We start from the raw sequence: 22305 nt of genomic DNA, 5'->3' as shown, positions 1-22305 counted from the left end.
CAACACGTTATAAATATGTTGTAGAAAAACAATTTTGCGTATTGTATGATATTCTGTAAAATGTAGTTTAATACATATTTTGAAATTTATACAATGAAATATGTTGTAGAGTACGTTATGTAGCGTGCTTTTATGTATGTTTTATTGCACACTATTAAGTGTTTGGAAAGTATGTTTAAAGTATATTTTGAACGATACTGTTTAGCTTGTTGTACAGTATACTATGGAAAATCGTTTGAAAAACGGTGAACATTATGGTGAAATCAAAGCAACACTTTCGGTGTTTAGAAAATAAGAACCATAAAGAACACTGTATGTCTCTTCATCCAAATAAGCTTTATGGAACATCATAAAACAGTTATAATAAAATGTAGTTTAGTAGGTTAAAAGAAAGCCAAGAATAACTACTTTAGTTTACACCTTAAAAATATGATCGTCATGGCTCAACAGTCAAGTCCAACTAGCTGTCAGGCTTAAATAAACTTGTATTGGATTTTTACACTGAAATAAGAGTAAGCCACAATAATTAAACAAAGAGGAACATTGTAGTTCATTTAAGTTTTTAAAATGCTTTTAAGGACTTTTATATAAATACCCTAAGATGGAAAGGCATTTAGCCCTAACATTAAACCAGTTTGATGCTATAATGTCTCTAGTCTTTGCGTTTATGTCAAACTTCACTCCCATACAATAAGATAAGGTAGGTTGTAAATAAATGTGAAAAACTGCCTTTGGATGTAAATTGGAGGTGGAAAAATTACATTGGAATCACTGATAGTTGAGAAGATTCGTTTTTAGGGGTAAAATGGCAACAACATATTTCATTACAAACTCAATGTGAAATTCTTGTTTGATTATATGAGACTCGTTTGTTTCAATGAACAATAAAATATATCAGCAAGGATGTTAAATCTTTTATGGAACCAAAAAAAATAATTTATACCTTAATATGTGTGTTTGCTTCGTTAATCACCTATTAAACTGTATTTTCTGAACACAAATACACTTAAAAGTGAACTAAAATAAAAATAAAATACGATTTCTAAGCTTTCACATCAATAATTGTGTTTTTCTTAATGAGGTACAGTTATGTCTAAGATATATAGTTTAAAATATTCACCAACAGAAGTTAAAATGAATATAAAATATGAGTTTAATGCAATATTTAATATTAAACATTAAATATGAGAGGATATTACAATTATACTTCTCATAAAAAGTTTGTGTTAGATTTATTACATTTTAAACATAACACGTTTTAACTTCTCTCGATGCTTTTAAAAATATTGTAGGTCTAATGATAAGTGTAATTATTATTCGCCAGCTTGTTAAAGACGTATACCATACGGAGTTATTAATTTTTCCAGTTTGGTACTTTGATATTTACAATGTTTTTAATAACAATTCTAATACAGCCTCTTGAGGGCCAGCCACCTTAAGAACTTGAATAATTGCAGAACAAGAAAAACAATCATAAATCTTCAAATTATCGAAAACTTTGGTAAATAAAATACCTTTTACTATAAAGGGAAATTGTTTTTACTTTTTAAAAAATTAAAGGATGAAGCTGCAAACATTCTATCCCGAGTACTTTGTTTATCAGAGAAAACCTTTCATTATGAGGAATTGGGTTTCAAATACCGCGTCTCTAAATTTTCACTTCTTCAGATAAGTTGAAACATATTTATTTAATGTCATACTTGGCTGATAAAAGTGTAAAAAGACATTTTTCTTGAAAGTCTTATAAAAATTTAGTGAAAAATATGACGTCATAGCTATACTCCTCTTTCTTATACAAAGTTGAATTATAGTTTGTTATAGTTCAGTCTTACTCTTAAACAGATTCTGCTTATACAAACGCTGGATTAAAGTTCCTTACGTTTAAACCTCAGAACAACACTCGTTCTACTTATACAAAGATTTAATTGTGGTCTTTTTTGTTCTTGATTACCAATAGAGTGTCTCAAAAGTAAGTTTTTGTTTTCGTCATTTTCCTGGTATTTCATTTATTTCTACTTGTCGTTTACAAAACAACCTTAAATGTTTTGTACTGTTAGGTAGACATTGTGTGAAACAGCGTGTATATTAATAATTGTGATATTTTACAGGTGGCGCAAAATGCCCTTTCAATATAAACCTATGAAAAAGAACCTTTGATCAGCTATCCAATATCAAATCACCACCAAAATGGCGGAAATTATTAACGACTCGATATTTGGACAATGGGAAACGACAGTATTCACTGGACTTAACATTTCTGTGGATCTTATACCTGAATCTAAGATGGATAACAATACGAACTCTCCTACTTCTGCATACGGAAGTCTTGTCCCTATAGGTGTTCAGGTTCTCATGTATATTATGTACATAGCGATATCCCTAGCAGCTGTAGGTGGGAACGGGATTGTTTGTTATATTGTGCTCTCTGACCCGCGGATGCGGACTGTGACCAACTTTTTCATTGTTAACCTTGCTGTCGGGGACATTTTAATGGCTGTTCTGTGCATTCCTTTCACCTTTGTGGTCAATCTTATTCTTGGACAGTGGCCATTCGGTGCTGTTTTCTGTGTGATTTTCACTTATGCTCAAGCCGTGTCTGTATTTGTTAGTGCTTACACGTTAATAACAATTAGCATAGATAGATACATTGCTATCATTAAGCCCTTACGGCCAAGAATGACTAAGTTGCAGGCTAAGCTACTGATTCTTGCAGTGTGGCTGGTGGCGCTGCTAACACCCCTACCGACAGCCATTGTTTCCAAGCTAGTTCCACAGAACGACACTGAGGGTTATCGTTGCACTGAAGATTGGAGTACACCCATGCAGAGATATTACTACAGCATGGCCCTTATGCTTCTACAGTATTTCCTTCCTTTGATTGTACTTATATTTACCTACACCAAGATCGCTATAGTCGTGTGGGGAAAACAAACTCCAGGCGAAGCCGAAAACACTCGTGATCAACGATTGGCTGCGTCGAAACGAAAGGTGAGTAACGTATTAGAAATAGATATTAATTAATATCCTCTTTAAATATTTAAGGTGTGGAATCATTTTGTGTACTGTTATATTTCTACTTTAACTCCATATAAAGCTTTGTTTTATTTCGAAAACGAAAAATAAATATAACTAGGGAGTGTATGAAAGACTGTGCTTATTAAAAGTCTCTCTTTTATATAAAAATGGAACACTTCCAGTTGACAATTTATACCAAGTTATATTTAGTATGGTTTATGCTATCTTTGATCTTTATGCATAGTTATAAACTAATATTAATTAATTTTCAACAAGCAGTTTACTGCATTCTACAAAAAGAAAATATAATGAAACTAAAGTTGTTTTTTCAATGGTAGAACCTTTGGTGGTTAATTAATCTACTGTATGACTGATTTTGTTTTTTTTTAGAATTTCATCTACTTTGCTTTGACAGAATTTTAATCAAATTAAAAGTCCATTTTATAAAAACCAAATTATATATTTTTACTTAAATAAATATTGTATTATAGCTTTCGTTTTAAAGCTTTCTTTAGAGTTCAAACGTAGTTAATTAAAGAGAAAAATTATTTAATATAATTACCTTCTCTTGACTGGTTAAAGACTAAATTCAGCTTTATTAAAATATATATTATAATAAGTCATGTTTTATTATTATTATCTGTCTGATTGAAAATAAATTATTTTTGCTAACTGCATTTAGTATTATTTAAACAATTTTCTCTTTACATCATATAATTTTGTTTTTTTACAAATTAGAACTAAATGGGCTAAAATTTGTCAGTGGCTCATGAACAAAATTTTATAATTTTTTTTTGAAAACCGAAAATAAAAATTTCAATTTTCTTATACGATTGAAAATTAAATCAAATCGCGTGTTAAAAATTACAGAATATATTTTCAAGACAACATATTCCATATATGAAAAACTAAATATTAAGTTTACGATAGACCCAGTGACAGGAATTCCGATAAGGTAAAAAATAAGTTTTTATATATAGATGCATAGATAAACATATGAAGATAACGAAACATTTATGTTAAATTTGATATTTAAATGGAAGATTACGTAGCATAACGGAACTAATGTTACTGTGGAGGCGTTTTTTGCTGTTTTTTTCAAAATTTCAAACGAAGCTAGGTCAAAAACCAGTTGTGCTGCACATATAAGACAAACAAATAAAATTGGAAATATAAACTATAATATTGGAATTTTAAAATTTTTCTGCAGAAATAGGGCCCACGTGTCAATAGAAATACATCGTTTATCACATTGTATTTTTAATCGCAAGTCTCAAGTGTAAAATGATTTCGCTAAAACTTAACAATTAAGAACAGATGTTTGTGTTAACTCTGCATCTGTTCCAACTCTTCATGTACAACTCATAATTTGCATCCAGTTGTAAGACGGAATATTCTATTAACGAAACAGAAGTACAATGATAATATTGTGAATTAGAACAGATTATAAGTAGAGAACTAGGAAGAGTAAATGGTCTTATATCATAGAGATAGCTTTTAAATATAATAAACTATCTTTATTTGGTAATAATATCTTTTCAGAAGGATATATTTTGATTTTAAGAAAATCACATGGCAGATCTGTATTGTTAATTTTACAATTCAAATAAGGTTGAACCGACCAATTACATTGAAATCTAAGAACTACACAGTCGAAATACAACTGAATTCAAAGCCCGCGCGACAGAATAAGACCTATAAAACGTATTCTGGTGGAAGACAGACCTTCAGACGTTGGACCACTCCACAATGTACATCTGTGATCAATACTTACAGTTCTCATACGAGCGACACTTTAAACTTAAATTGTGTATGTGTCCTATATCATAACTACTTAAAGTGTCACTCTTCATCATTAGCTACTTATAGGAACCTAGACGATATCATCTCTAAAGGTTCTCAAACTTCCATATCATGTAACATTATTCATGTGTTGTACAACATAACTACTTTTAAAGACTTTAAATGGACTGAAACTTGTTATTTACTTTATGTAACGCTTTCTGAAAAATACGTGGAATTGTGTCTTGATATCAGTAATATTAACTAAATACATTTGAATAACTTGTATCAGATATTTAGTAATAACTACAATTTTTAAATAAAATTCTAAACTCTACACTTATGTTATTAATGTCTTATCTCTCGCTGCTAAAAAATAATACGTTAACAAAAGTTCCCAAACAAAGACATAAAGCGAGACCTTACATAAAAAGGCTAGAAAGATTAGGAAAGTTCGAAATCAGTTTCAATTATAAAGGTACATTAGAATATCTTCATTAGCAAAACACTTCCCATTAGAATATGACTTTTTTAGCTATAAAGACACTACTTTAGCAAGCAGTACAGTTACTGACTCATAGGATGTGGTATTATTACAAAGTTTAAACTACATTGTTATACGAAATGTCAGTCTTTACAAAAGAAATATTGTTCACGTAAACTAATAAAATAAGTTTAACTAATTGAAGTTTTAAGTATTACTGTTTTTATTGTCTTAATCACATAATGGTAAATGTTTCAATATAATGCGCAAAAATATTACATAAGCTCTGACATGACAAGCTGCTTAAGATTTCGTAGCCATAATTTAACGAGGTCTTTAAAGTAATACACTTCTCGCGTAAATATTTTACTTTTCCTATTTACGTAGGAGTTTTAATTTAATATTATCATCCAATAAAATATTAACACGTTTAATTGATTCAAATGTTCTATATTATTCGTAATAATTCAAAGCCTAGAGTAACCTACAATTTGTTTGTATACGTGTTAACCATATGCTCGAGATTTCAGAGCAGAAGAACCAGGTTTGAATCCGTGGAATATCGTAAAATATTCCTCGTACTTTAAGCTTTAGGTATATTATAAGCGTGTTATCAATCCCTTAACTTGAATGATGGATTGGAGGGTATTGCTGACTGGTTTCCTACCCTTTGATCAGTGTTTCAAAACTTGGGACAGTGGCCACTACTAAGAAAATTATCTATAGAAGTAAGACTAGCGTATGAATGGGAATAGATCGTTTGTCACATCGTGCCTTTAACTGCGAGTACCACGTGTAAAGTTATTCAGTTAAAACTTGATATTAAGAAGTTAATACAATTAAACTACAGCTTACAGTGTATAGCCTGTTTTAGGTTGGGATTTTCTATTAACGAAACAGGAATACAATGAAAGAAAATTATGAATTAAATAGATTATAAACAGTAGCTTTGTCATAAGTACAAAATGCAAGTATAGCTATGTAGAATATAGTTTCCTTCATAACTGTTAATAACGGTGTTAAACAAAGGTAATGTGTTAAGAAACTTACATTGTTTTACTTACATATATTAAACGTTGCAAACCTTTTATTTTGTAGCAAGTTTGGATCTAGTCACTGTTTGAAAATGTTCTCATTATTTCTTTTTTATTTCTCTGCTCCTATTCTTCAGTTGCAACACATTTCAGTATCAACATAGTGTCATATTGTTGTTTTTTGGCTGTCTTTTTGTCACTTACTAGTTTTCTAACTGAAGCATTTTGCAAGCGTTGAAGATATTTTAGTTTCAAATATATAATAAATATTTTAATTTCTCACTTTACGAAATTCTGAAATAACAGGGAGTTTCATCTAACTAATGAATTTATATAAAAGTCTAATAGCAATACTATGTTTCTTTTTCTTAGTCATGAGAATTAAATTCCAGTTTTCAACTTAAAACTGCAATTAATGTTTGTTACACGATAGAAAACTTTAGATCCTTGAATCTATAAGGATTAAATTTCAAATCTTTCCAGCGGTTTCTTCTACTTTTTCTTCACACTTTTCTATTCCAGATGATAAAAATGATGATCACGTGTGTCACAGCCTTTACCCTGTGTTGGCTACCCCTAAACACCCTGCTAGTTGCCGGAGACCATAACCCAAGCATCTATTACTTCCCACATATCGAATACATTTGGTTTGCTTGTCATTGGCTAGCAATGAGCCATGCCTGCTGCAACCCTTTCATCTATTGCTGGATGAACTCCAAATACAGGGCAGGTTTTGTTCGTGTTTTCCACTTCATTTGTTGTATGCCCCTGCGACAACATCCTGATAACCCTCTTCACTCCTTCGTTATATCAACTGACTACAGACAGTCGCAAAGCACTAGGCGTGGTCAAGCATTTCCAAATAATGGTCGTTGCAGAGCGCACCCTAGAAAGGTGCATGTCTAAGTGAAGTAACTCTTCAGTGCACCATCTGCAACATCTGTTTACACGACTGGCATGTGTAAGTAAAGTAATTCATTGTGTATGTGTGTGTGTGTGTTTGACTATCCTTTCTTTTCCATTATGTTAAACTGTAAAACCTATGAGAAAACACTATTAATAGTGACAATGTTTAACAGACGAACAATTCCCTGTCTATGACGCAATGAATAAATAAATCTTAATCTAATTAGTTTATGTTTTCCTTCACATCGTCCTGTTATCACTTCTTGAAACTCATAAAACATTGTTTGATCTATAACATTTTTTGCCAGTTCGTACATTTTGAGAGAAATAGAATTTGGCTGTAAAGCAAATTTTGTACAGGTTAAAGTGCTTGAGATTATTTATATCATACGAGAATAATTCGAGCTATTGATATCAATGAATTGAATTAGTGTGGAAAAACAACAACAACATCCCAAAAAACATGATGGTTCTTTTAAAACATCAGGGTTACTTTGTACAGGAAATATACCCAAAAAAGGTATCGTAAATATTTTTAGTCTATTTAACATCAACTTAGCGTATACGATAGTATTCTCTCTTGCCAACTGATATAGAAATGATAGAAAGAATGAAAATAATATAATTATTGTGTACTACTTTAATGTTCTGCAGAATAACGCTTACTACAGATATGCCTCTTTTTCAACCGTACTCCAATTTTTTACATTATTTGAGTGGTAGCGTTTGAGAAGTAAAGTTATCAAAAAAGAAAGAAAAAGTCAGTATTATTTATTTTCTGAAAGCAGAAACTTATCACAGGGTAACACCCACCTACGCACCCACCCACACATATATATATTTATATATATGCGTGGATGTAACGTAAGATGGTATATGTATAGAAGTATAAAAATAATATACTTTACGTATGTATACGCACTTATATATAGTTCTATGGCTTCACGACTTGTAACTAGCTTTTAATCACATGAAATAACGATTAAAATCCTAATACTTTACATAGGTGAGCTGTATTAAAGAGAATTAGATCAATATCTGAGTGTTTATATTCAGTTGAACATAATGTAACCATACATGCATTTCCAACGAGAAGAACCCTAATTACGACTCGCAGTTTATTCAGACCATGTAACCAAATACATAGTATTATACAATCCAGTATTAAATGTTTCTGTAAGTTACTGCAACTGACCACGGACATTCTTTAAACTTACACAATATCATATTTCACTATATTTTACGGTAACTCTCATAATTCGTAACTGCCAGGGCCGCTTTGTGATTGTTAGAAACCGTTTTATGTAACTTCATTGTAAAATTCGAAAAAAGTGTCTAGTTGTGTAAAACTATGAATATTTCAATATTGAATACTTGAAATATCGTAAAAAATGCCTTCATTGTTTATGTGTAAGGTTTATTGAAGTCATGTGACTGGCCAGTTTACCACAGCACTCCATGTATTTACCCTATAAATGCAGAACACCTCTTTGATTTTACTAATAATGGATATCTATCTAGCAGAAACATCATTACAAAATACAGTTTCTTTAACCGTCTTCTCAAAAATGAATTAGTTGGCAAGGCCTGAAAATTATGGCAATTGTAAGAGAATTAATTTTTTACTAGGAAAAAAAACGAAACCTGCCAATCGCTGGAGGCAGTTAAAAAACGATAATTAGTTGAACTTGTAAATGCAACAGTCGTCAGATTGTGGTGTAACTGATTCATTTCTTCAATACGGGTAAAGACAAGTACAGATACAAACAGGATAACACAACATCAGTGATCTTTGGAGAACAAACTGTCAACTATAAATAACCGTAAGCGTGTGCCACAGGGTGGTAAGATTTTCTGAAAATGCAAACAAACATACAAAAGTTTGTTTTTGAATTTCGCACAAAGCTACTCGAGGGCTATCTGTCCCTAATTTTACAGTGTAAGACTAGAGGGAAGGCAACCACTTCATCACCACCCACCGCCAACTCTTGGGCTACTCTTTTACCAGCGAATAGTGGGATTGGCCGTTACATTATAATGCCCCCATAGCTGGGAGGGCTAGCATGTTTGGCGCGACGGGGATGCGAACCGGTGACCCTCAGATTATGAGACGCACGCCTTAACACGCTTGGCCATGCCGGGCCCACACACAAAAGACATTCTGCCCTGCGTTATTTCGACAATAGAGGTGTGAAGAACGTTCTCGTGGCAGGTGTGTGGGACTTTAGTCCTTCAGACAAGCGAATAGAAAATAGTACACTTAAACACAGATGCAAATCATGTCCAACACATAATTCTGCATTTCCGCCATGATGAACAGCAACCTCTACAAGACGATAATAACAAACTTCACCTCGTTAATACTGTTCAAAATGGGTTTGGAGAGCGTAAGATTATGTCATTTTAAATCCAATGCCAAATAATTCATCAGATATTAATTGCATTTAACATATATTATTAAAGAACACCTTATGGCTATTATTTATACACTCTATGCTTGACAACTTGAAACATTTTGTGTACTAACTGCCACAGTATGTCCTGGTTATTATTGCAGTGAAAATAGCACAAATAAAACACTAAGTGAGGACCTTAATAACGCATGGTACAAAGAAGTATAAAAGACAAAATCTCAAGTATTAATAACAAATAAAGCTTAATATTTTGAGAAACAAAACAAAATATGTGTATCTGTTTTGTTGTTGGTAAAAAAACTGAAACATGTATAGAACATTTTTAAATGTTACGCATCAGAGTTACCTATTTAATACAAGTAGTATTATGCATACCCAAACAACAGCTCGTGTATCAGTTTTATTATTAATAGCTGTTATTGAAAAATTATATTCGAAGTACGTTAATAACATGAACCAAAATATATATACACTGCTGGCCAAAATCTTAAGGCCAATGAACATAAAGAAAAATATACATTTTGCGTTGTTAGACTCAACCACTTACTGGAGTAGAGCTTCGAAAGATAAAAATAGAAAAAGGGAAAATAAAAATAAAAAACCTTTTAGCATTTAATAGGGAAAATGTGAACACTATGAAATTAGCTTAACATACTAGCTGGTCAAAAGCTTAAGACCATACCAAAAAGAAGTCCTAAAGAGGGTAGGAAATGCCCAACAAGAGGTCTCAGTAGTGAGTTGCACGCAAAATGCATATTTTTTTTTTTTTATGTTCATTGGCCTTAAGATTTTGGCCAGCAATGTATATCAATAACACCATATGTGGATTTTTATATAGATTCACTGTTTCTATTAAAACTTTGCAAACTTTAATAACTAACTTAGTATGAAGTACACATTAGCACTGATTGAAAATCAATCAAAGGAACTCATACACTGAAAATTAATAAAAAGTTGGAAAAGAACATTAAATGAGGATTAATTTTAACAAAAAACAATTTTTCAAGATTTGTAATTATTAATAATTTTCAAATAAAATAGAAGTTTGTAAATACAGTAACATTTACGTTCCTTTTCTGATAAATTCGTGTGTTTAAAATAAAACAAGCAAATTAATTACGAAACCAAGTTAAGCCCAAGAAGAATGACTCACACATATTTTCAGTAATTAAGTGACATATCTTTAGGCTAAGCTTAATACTACGAACTAAAAATAATATATCGCAAAATGTTTTCACACAGTTGGATTTTATTTCTTTTTCGGTCTGGCATGGCCAAGTGGTTAAGGCACTCGACTCGTAATGTGAGAGTCGCTGATTCGAATCCCCGTCACACCAAACATACTCGCCCTTTCAGCCGTGAAGGCGTTATAATGTGACGGTCAATCACACTATTCGTTGGTAAAAGAGTAGTCCAAGAGCTGGTGGTGGATGGTGATGACTGGCTGCCTTCCCTCTAGTCTTACACTGCTAAATTATGGATGGCTAGTGCAGATAGCCCTCGTGTTGCTTTGCACAAAATTCAAAACAAAACAAACCATTTCTATCTCTTTTCATATTTTTTATGAAGATAGACCATTTACATGAATATCTTAGTGTCTGTTTCGACATAGTTTTAAGAATTGAACAAAATCATAAAGGACAAACATGACCTAATAGCCTTAGTGTGTGTTAGATTGTAAATCAATGACTTCACTGTTCGGTTTCGTTGCCGAAGAAAAAATGAATAAAATAAATCGTTGACTGTACATTGGAGCCGTGGTTGCCGTATAATAATGACTGTCAAATCCCACTATTTAGGTACACAAGAATAGCTCAATAATCGGTAGTAGGTGCTGCTCTCTGACTCTTCTATAGTGTATTAGCACAAAATGTGGACGCACACGAAGATATGAAACTAGTGAACATTTAATACTCTCTGACAAAGAACAAAATTGACATTGCTACACATAACAACACTAAACAGTGGACTTCTTGAACTCCTGTATGATTTTCTTAAATTACTTTCATTTCTTAATAATAATAAACAAGTTTTGTAGCTCATCATTTAGTTGTGTTTGTCTTTCGTTTGCCGATTCTTCCGCTTGTAAAACAGTAAGTCTACGGTGGATTAGCAGATAGCCCAATTTGGCTTTGCTGTAAGAAAAACACACACACTCGTTTGCCGAATTGAATCTTTCATTTTCTACAGATGAAACGTGCAACGTCAAAAATCATGTGTTTTTAAATGTAATATAAGAATATCATTCATTGTACGCGGATCCGAATAAAAACCTAGTTTAGCCTATTTAGAGAAGTAGTAGTTGCCAAGGTTACTATATTAATAGTCAATACTGAATTGGACATTATTATATTTCTGTCAGTAACAACAAATTGTCGTTTGTTTTGTGCACGAAAGAGATGAAAAATTGTAATTTCAGGACACTGAACACACCAATAGAGTAATTCAACAGATATTAGGATGTCATTTAGCACAAAAGTCATATCTGTCTAGTGTAGCCAGGAATCAAACTTGAATTCCTTCTTAAGAAATGAAATACTAGCTTCAAATATTAATTCTCTATGTCTATAACATCACATTACATTTATTTACAGAATATATCTAAGACTTCCAAGTGTTTTGCCTTTCTATAAGTTATCCTCTTATGATTAATTAGAAAATCATTTTTCCAAGCATATATTTTTGCCGTTTTATTATGAATTTTAATAAATTTAAGAAACATTGTAGGAAACATTATGAATATTTATTTATGTAAACAAATTTGATAAATTAATCGGAAAAACTAATAATAAAAAAATTAGATATAATATTTACACAAGATATGCTGTTCTCAAAACAACATTGAATTCAATGATAAGTTAATGACATATGTTTAGTAAGCTAGCTTTATTAATGTATTATAAACATAATCAATGAAATACATTTACATGAACTTACGCGACCATCCTTTGGTAAGTTGTTTTTTTCATTTTTCTGGTATGGTATGGAAGTTCGAGCACTCGACTCATGATCTGAACGTCGCAGGTTCGAATCTCCTTTCTGAACATGCTTGTCATTTCACCTGTGAGGACATTATAATATGACGATCAATCCCATTATTTGATAAAGAAGTAGCCCAAGAGTTGGCGGTGGGTGGTGTTGACTGCTAAAACGAGTGACGGTTAGCGCAGATGGGTCTCGAACGGCTTTGCGCAAAATTCAAACCAAACCATTCATGTTTACCCTCTGAGCTAGTTTTCGCGAGGTTTTAATTTGTATGGGTGCTTTACTATGTATGCTTTAAAGTTTAAAATAGGCGAACAACGTCCAGGTCTTTATGTGCTAACAAAAGTAAAAAAAAAACATTTCGCACGCTTATTTGTTTTTTGTTTGCTAGTTGTCAATAGCTTTCCTTATTTTTCAACAAATAGACTGAAGAGAAGGCAGCCAGTAAACAGCATTTGTCCTTGACTCATGGGGTACTTTCATAAAGATTTGTTTTAGGTCGTAAACCATGAATCCATAGAATCACTATAAAATACAAACCTCACCTTAGTTACAACATAGTAAGGTTTTTGACAAAACAAACTCTGTAACATTTTTTCTGTAATGCTAACTATAGTAGTTTTCAAATTTTGTAAGCAGCTTTTTACAGCCTCAAAAGTTACGTTTTAAAAAACAGTTAGTGAAATCAGTATCTCCTGCAATATGTCATACAAATTTTATAAGATAAAAAATCGTATAGTTGTTAACCCTATAATTAAAACTTAACAAAATTTTTCTAAACTATCTACCGGGTCTCTAACAATAAATAAATTAAACACAAAAGTTAAAGAAGAATCCCACTATTTGAAATCAATTATACATAGAAAATGAGTAGTTTCAGTTGTTTCTTCTTTGAGTGTTTAAATGCACAATAAAATCCAATATATGAACCACATCAGTAGCGACTAGTATTAAAAACCAGTTGTTAATTTTGTTTAAAACACTTGCCTAATCATTTATTACACCATTAGACTTGACCTTAGGCGTGCCTCAGGTGGTAGCTAAACAATAATTATTTCATTGTTAAACAATAGTAAAGGTATTGTAATGCAAGTGTATATATGAGGGTTTTAAGATATATTTTCTCATATGTATTTAGAATATCAGGAGGTACCTTAGCAGACCAGGTATAGCCTAGTACATGGCGTGCCAAACTGTTTACGATTCGAATCGCGATTTACAAAAATTCCAACTCCACACTTTGGAGCTATGTGTACGATATAGGAGCAGTAAGAAAATTTTATTTCTTTATTAGGGTAATCCAAGAGTTGACGATGGGTAGTGTTTACCAGTGATTTCCCCTTTAGGTATTCAGTTCAACATACACCCTTGTCCAAATTAATTGAAACAAATGGTCATTTTACAATATTTTCAGCATGGCGTCCGGTGTAGGCTCGCTGGACCCGCTGATTTTCTTTAATAGTCATTTTGTTTTCACACAGACGGCATCATTAGCTGTGTTTTGCAGTACGGTCGATCTATTTTTGGGATATATGACGAAATTTTGAGGAATATTACGTCATTGGGAATTGCGTTAGAAGGGCAAGGAGACCAGTCAAAGAAAACTTCTTACCAACTCAGTGAAGAGAAAACGGTATCAATGGGGTCTGAAATACAAGAACTAGACGATAGAACAATGGAGGAAAGTGTTATTCAGTGACGAGACTTATTTCTTCGTACAGGGTCAAAGACATTTGCATGCTTGCAGATCTCCATGTGAGAAACTTCGAGAATCTCACATCAATCAGTTCCTAAAACATCCCTTGAAGAAGATGTTTTGGGGTTTTCTCAGCTACTATGGCATCGGAGGCTTACATATTGCAAATGGTATGATGCGAGGACCACAGTACATTGAAGTTTTGCAGAGAAGAGTCGTTTCAGAATTGAAAAGAGATTTCCAGATGGATCTGGCATTTTTCAGCAAGATCTGGCTCCGTGCCACACATCGAAACTTGTAAAGAATTTTATGACTACAACGCGAATAATGGTGCTGGACTGGCCTGGAAACTCTCCGAACTTAAATCCTATTGAAAATATTTGGGCGATTTGTAAAGAAAGACTTCGGAAAAAAGACTGTAATACGAAAAATAAGCTAATTGAGGCCATAATTGAGGTGTGGTACCGCGATCCAAAAATTAGTAAATTTGCAGTCAACTCGTGGACTCGATACCAAAGCGGATTAATGAGCTTCTGAAAAATAAAGGCGGTCATATCATGTATTAATTTGTGAGTAATTTTTGGATTACTCTGCAGAAAATTGAAAAAGTCGTAATTTTCTGTCTTGTTTTAATTAATTTGCACAAGGGTGTAAGTGACTGCTGGTGCAGATGGTCCTTTTGTACATTTGCGTAATTTTCGAGAAACAGGTGGAGATAAGAAGGTGGGATGACTCACGTCAACGAAACGGCCAAATCTGAATATTATTAGCCATGACACTGCCACTTGTTATGAATGATATGTAACTAAAAGTAAAGCATGCAAAAAGTAAATATGATGTAGGAATGACAAGATCAGAAAGTGCAGAAATAAGACAAGGATGAATACACAAAACCATATAATTCCACTATATAAGTAGTCAAGTATATTCAAGAATAACTTTTATCTACAACTAAATGTTGAATTCATGTCACTTGCATGAATTCAGGTTTAATGCCTCTCGCTAGTACATCCCTAAAATCAGGGGTACGATTACCCTCCATGAGCTCAGAAGATAGCCCGATGTGACTTTGCTATAAGAAAACACACAAACACACATTCAGGTTTAATTAAAAACACTTAAACTGAATGTTACTGCTATCTGGCAACCAGGAATGAAAATATTATTTAGTAAACCTGGAAATGATATCTGCTTATAACCTGAACTCACTGTTAAGTTGTACTTTTCCGTTTTTTATTAATTTCCTATAGAAATATATGTGGTAGAATGTCAGGCTAATGTTAATGTTATATGAGCTGCGGAACACTCAATAATGGCAATTATGTTTTCAAATAAGTTGAAAACTTAACTTCAACAGCTATTTGTTAGTATCATAAAATAATAGATTGAATACAGTGACCAGTATTTTCTTGTTTTGGTTTTGTTTGAATTTTGCGCAAAGCTATATGAGGGCTATCTGCGTTAGCCATCCCTAATTTAGCAGTGTAAGACTAGAGGGAAGACGGCTACTCATCACCACCCACCGCCAACTCTTGGGCTACTCTTTTATTAACGAATAGGGAGATTGTCCGTCACATTATAACGCTCCCACGATTGAAAGAGCGAACATGTTTGGTGTGACGAGGAATCGAACCTGCGACCCTCGTAATCACGAGACGAGTGCCTTAATCACCTGGCCATGCCAAGCCCTATTTTATAAGTCTACCTCAGCATACTATGCGTGCTTTGTTTGTTTGTTTTCTTTTTAATTTCGCACAAAGCCACTCGAGGGCTATCTGTGCTAAAAGTCCCTAAGTTAGCAGTGTAAGACTAGAGGGAAGGCAGCTAGTCATCACCACCAACCGCCAACTCTTGGGCTACTCTTTTACCAACGAATAGTGGGATTGACCGTAACTTTATAACGCCCCCATGGCTGAGAGGGCAAGCATGTTTGGCGCAAACGGGATGCGAACCCGCGACCCTCAGCTTACGAGTCGCACGCCTTAATACGCTTGGCCATGCCGGGCCATTACCGTGCTAAGTGATTAGTATAAAATACATAATTCCTTGTAATCTAGCGAAATGAACGAAAAAACACTTTTAAAACAAATTATTATTAGAAAGACCAGTTACAATATTTTGTGGATTCTTTTCACTCCTACAAAGCCTTTGCATTGATAACACTATGTAACAAAATTTTTACTTTTTTTTTGTTCCTGAGCAGAAAGTGTTATTTCCCAATTGCTTATGCCTAAAGTAAATGGAAAAAAAAAACTATTTTTCTCTTCAAACTTTGCTTTTGTGACCTGAGTAATGAAATTTTCAAATTAATCCATTTTCCAGAACATTCCAGGTAGATTCAGTGCTGGGTAGCTGATAGATAATTTTTCTCGAGCTTACAGGAGTTTTCAAGAACTTTTTAGAATATTGTAGAACCTACACGAATTTTAAAGAATTTTCTGGTATGGTGTAGGACTTAGCAGAGTTTTCAAGAATCTTTTAGAATTTTCTAGAACATTCCATAGTAATATATATACAGGGGTTCACCACTCACCACTTTATTTTAGTTCCAGCTGCCTAAGTGAACACATAAACCTATCTGAGTTTATCACATATGGCATCAAGAAGATGCAAGCATTCTCCAGATGCATTCTTCTATGTATGTAGCCAATTTATCGAGACAAGAGCGAAAACGTACTCTGTCACAGCATCTGCTAAAATGTGTAAAGCCAACAAGGCATATTTCGACATGCCTGTCGGGGATCAAGACAAACCCTGGGCACCTCATTTTACCTGTAAGCACTGCAAAAAACTCTAGAAGGTGAGACAGATAATTTTTGCTTGCTTGAATAGTAATATTTTATATTATACAAATTTGAGACCTTTTAAAATTTAAATATATATTTTTAAATTTCCAATAGTATAGAAAAAAATATCACATATAAAATATTTTTCATGAACCTCTTACACATTAGTTGTGGATGAAATAAATTTATTTTTCATAATAACAATTTTTTTTTTGCTCATTTGCAGGATGGTACAGAGGGGAAAAGAGAACCATAAAGTTCGCTATTCCAAGAATTTGGCGTGAACCCACTGACCACTCAAGCAATTGTTACTTTTGCACGGTGGACGCTTCCAAATGTTGTGCTGGTAAGAATGGATCTGCTATCATGTATCCGGACCTTTCATCATCCATCGCCTCAGTGCCATACTGCCCAGAACTCCCTGTTCCCACTCCGCCAGAGAGAAAGCAGCCATCCTCAGAAGAGAGCAACAAATCAGAAGAGGATGTAGACAAATAAATATCCTGGAGTGCACGAATTCCCCAAGAAGCTCAGTAGGAAGGGACAGAAAGCTTGGGGAAGCTCTCTCGCAGTGATTCGGGGCTTCTTGGGCAACCAAAAGCCGAAAATTATTTGGAAATTGTTGAGGCTCTGGCAAAAAACTACGGCAAAATGGGATGCAGAATGTCCCTGAAAGTCCATATTTTTGACATTCATCTTGATAAATTTAAGGAAAACATGGGAGCACACTCAGAGGAGCGCTTCCACCAAGATATACTGGGCTTTGAACACCGCTACCAAGGAGCGTATAACGAAAATAATGATGGGTGACTATATTTAAGAGTTAATACGTGAAAAGGATTTACATTACAGTCGCAAATCTCAAAAAACCACTCACTTCTAAACATTTTTGTTCATTTTTGTATAACTTTAGTATAAATACATGTAAATCTTGATTCACATGTTGGTTTATTCAGAACTTATGTAAATAAAAATGTTCAAATTTGCCCGTTTTTACATAGAAAATAGGTTAATTTCTAAATTTCATTATCCAGGTCACAAAACAATGTTTGAAGGAAATAATAACCATTTTATGTGCTTTTACAACATAAGCAATTAAGAAATAACACATACTATCCATGAAAAAAATTTGTGTTACATAGTGTTATTAATTTTGAAAAAAACAACGTTCTTTTTATAATTTTATATAAGGATTATTTGCATGATCCGGTACATAAACATGTCAGAAGATGAGAACAAACATGTGATTTAATATTTTTATTTTTCAGCAACTTTGATCTAAGGTAATCACATAGAATCTTTAACGGTTACACAAGAGAATCTTATTTTGTTGATCTCAAGAAAAATGGAATTATAGAAAGCTGATTACCTTGTAAAATTTAATGAATGTTCTTGTTAAACCTAATTTGATCATCCTACGTATATAGTTCTTTTTTCATGGATGTCTGAAACGCAGTATTTGATAAGAGTGTTCTCCAACTCAATTAAATATTATATATTGCCTTGGGAACATCGTTACAAGGTTACAATATGTCAGTAAGGTTTAATATGCTATTTATCTTCTGATCAAAAATTAATATGAAAAACAGTAGAGTAGATTATATAGGTGGTGGTGAGAAGTGATGAGAAAGGTGTTTATGATCATATACCTGTAAAAAGTAATGTTTCTTGTCTCCTTTGAAATGGGCTTTTGTAAATAAGTATGAACTCTCTGGTGTCGCGTGCTTAAACAATCGATGACGTATAAATAAGGAAATGCACATATTTATTTTTATGGTGTTGAATGATAAACTCTTAAATTTAATTTAAAATAAAATTAGTTTACATTTTGTTTGCAAGTTGTGATTTTCAAACTTTTATTCTTCAAATTATAGATGTCAATTTTAAAAAAAATGATGATAACTGTGATAACATTCTTCATTTTCTGTTCCTTTTTAACATATTAATAGTGACTGTGAATCATGATCCATCGATCTGGTACCTTGAGTACAGCAATGAGCCACATCTCCTACAATCCTGTCATCTGCTATGAGATGAATTCCAAGTTTCGAACGTGGTTCAGACAAATTTATCTTCACTTACCGTGTATTCAGAGACACGATGATGAAAAAAGCAACTTAAAACAGGGAGCCACGCATCTGTACAGATAGCTTTAGAGAAACAGAATTCGATTTAACATTTTCTTCTACACACCGAATTTTTTGTAATAAAATAAACAAGATTAGAATGGAAAGGACTCCAAAACGTCGCAGTTCCCGTTCTGAAAACCAGCTGAATGAATGCCGTTTGTAATAAAGAGTGTTAAACTATTTCGTAAAAAGTTAGTTATCGATCAACAATACCATAACACACTTTCAAATTACTTGTTTGTTTCATCTCCGTTCCTGATGCCTGCGCAAAATTTCTTTCTAATGGTTGCAGGAACTGTAGTCTGATTTTTATTTAAAATGATATTTATTGGTGGTTCCTCTAATCATAACCGGGACGGAAATGGGAATATAAATTTATGATTTGTCTATTAATAGTTGAAAGTTCACATTCACGATAACATGAATTACGAGATATGAAACTGAAAAATACTTTTCTCCCCTATTGCCATATTGATAACAAACCTCTTCTCTATCAAAATATCCCTTTGTTGTTAAGTTTTAATAAATATCAATATGTCCTTATTCTTTGTTTAGTATCATGCTAAATAACTTGTGTAAACTGTCTTCAATCGATATGATCTTCATTTCAATAGTCCCGCCATGGCCAAATGCCTTAACCATTTGGCCGTTAAAAGGGCGACTATGTTTGGTGAGGGGTTTAAATGTGATTGTCAATCCTGCTATCCTCGTCTATGTTCATAATTTCATTAGTTATAGTAATTTCCTAAACCTAAATGATTTTCTTATTGGTTCCGTTGTTTTGGCTTATAACATACAAATTCATTCTCAACATAGAGAAATCAAGTAAGGTATTATTCAAAATATTTATTTGAAACTACATTATATTAAGACATATCGAATCTGGCATTTGAGGTGAGGGGGACACTGAGAAAAATTTATTATGTTTCACCTATATTCTTATTCTGATGACAAAGATAACTCTAACATTTAATAATATTGAAAACAAAGTTAGTTAAAATGTCATTAATGAAGGAGAGATATGTTAAATTTTGGTGCAATAAAAGAGTAAACAATATATGTAACCCCTCTAGTGATAGCTTAGAAATACTGCAATATTCTTAAAGCATGTTAAAAACTTACCCAAGATCAATTTGTAGCGCAATTAAGTAATGATAAATTAAGTAAAATAATTTATAACATTGCTGAGAGGTAAAGGTTTTCATACGTTAAGTTGCGTTGTGATGATTTTAAAATGTTCAGATAAATTCCACCATTATTTAAGTTACCTTTTAAAAGAGTGTGTTTTCTTATAGCAAAGCTTTACCTGGCTATCTGCTGAGCCCACCGAGGAAAATTGAACCCCTGATTTTACCGTTGTAAGTACGTAGACATACTGCTATACTAACGGGGTCCCTTTTGAAAGAAACAGCATCGTTCATTCCCAACGTGAATCAACCTAGAACGGTCAATATCATGCAATAATATTGCAGCTGTCAACGGCCTGTATCAAAGTAATATAAATGAACCTGTAAAGTTGAAGATATAGAGAATGGTTCTTTTGTAGGCAATGCTATTTTTATGACGAACTCGAGATTGTTAGTTCTTCCAAGGAAACCTTCGCTAACGAAATAGATTTGGTTCTATCATGATGCAACAGATATAATCTTTGATTTTTTATACACAAAACTCCTTCATTGATGAAGTTTTGTGTGTTTTTTTTAGTTTATGAATTTCGCGCAAAGCTACACCCGGGCTATCTGCGCTAGCCGTCCCTAATTTAGCTGAAAGAAGACAGCTAGTCATCACCACCCACCGCCAACTCTTGGGCTACTCTTTTACCAACGAATAGTGGGGTTGACCGCAACATTATGACGCTCCCACGACTGTAAGGGCGAGCTTGTTTGGTGTGACGGGGATTCAAACCTGCGACTCTCAGATTACAAATATAGTGCTTTAATCACCTGTCCATGACGGGCCTCACTGATGAAGGCTCAGATTAAAGTTTTTTTTAGAAACAACTCTATCCCAGTCATTAAGACCTGCTTTTTCTTTGTATAATTATACTTCAATAGTTAGTTAGGACGGGCTTTTAGTTTAAGTAGGTATAATAATTATTTTTTTTAACTATAATCATAATTATTTTCTATATTCATAATTTTTCAGCGATAAGAGAAACAAAGTGCATATTTTAGAAATAATATTTCAACCATGACATGGTCGGTTCTTCTAAGCCTTTTGTTTAAGAAAGGGTTTTAGAGTAATTGATAGTTATAAGTTCAGCGGCTTATATTTTCTGTGAGACTGCTAACAAAGCCGCACATGAAAGAACCACAAGAAAAGCCATGCTGCTGGTTATCTAGTTATTTCATTAACTTGTTTTTTTATCGGAGACTCAACTTACTCAATTATTTTTATTCTGGGTATTAGTTAGATCTCTTCTTAATCCTAGCTGGGAAACATTTTACGATAACAATGAAAAACATAAAAGAAAATCAGCTTTTATTTCCTTTTACTTATTTATTTGTTTACCTTTTCCCTCGCCCGACATGGTCAGGTGGGTTAAAGCGTTCGACTCCTACTCGGAGAGTCGCGGGTTCTAATCCTCGTCGCACCAAACATGCTCACCCTTTCAGCCGTCGGGGCATTATAATGTGATGGTCAATCCCACTATTCGTTGATAAAAGAATAGTCCAAGAGTTGGGGGTAGGTGGTGATGACTAGCTGCCTTCCCTCTAGTCTTACACTGCTAAATTAAGGACGGTTAGCGCAGGTAGTCCGCGTGTAGCTGTGCGCGAAATTCGAAAAACAAAATAAACCTTTTATCTACTGGAGAATAATATGAGATAAGAAAATAACAAGATTAATTCTACTTCATCATTTAACTGTACCACGTGTTGTTGTTTTGTTAAACCAAAAGGTTAACATTATGTGTATGAATTTCATTCAAGTACTCGTACTTTTCTGAATATTTTGTATTAGAAATAAAGCAAACAAATTCTGTTTTTATAATACCAGCATTCAATGTACCAAGAAATGCAAGTTACAAGTTGTTTTACATCTCTGTTACAAAATAGATTACTCTTCAAATAAAT

General features: G+C 33.1%; 1 protein-coding gene across 1 annotated transcript in view; it reads left to right on the top strand.

The window, feature by feature from the left end:
* Positions 1-19842, top strand: part of LOC143228088 (RYamide receptor-like) — a 59535-nt gene extending 39693 nt beyond the window's left edge. Inside the window, exons 2-4 of the mRNA XM_076459417.1 lie at positions 2109-2988; positions 6838-7276; positions 19052-19842. Of these exons, the coding sequence (XP_076315532.1) occupies positions 2188-2988; positions 6838-7221 (1185 nt within the window). The 5' untranslated portion in view covers positions 2109-2187 and the 3' untranslated portion in view covers positions 7222-7276; positions 19052-19842. The remainder of the gene's footprint in view (positions 1-2108; positions 2989-6837; positions 7277-19051) is intronic.
* Positions 19843-22305: the final 2463 nt, after the last annotated feature.

Source organism: Tachypleus tridentatus, chromosome 10, assembly GCF_004210375.1.
Source record: "Tachypleus tridentatus isolate NWPU-2018 chromosome 10, ASM421037v1, whole genome shotgun sequence".
Classification (NCBI taxonomy): domain Eukaryota; kingdom Metazoa; phylum Arthropoda; class Merostomata; order Xiphosura; family Limulidae; genus Tachypleus; species Tachypleus tridentatus.
This window is presented reverse-complemented; position numbering and strand designations above follow the sequence as displayed.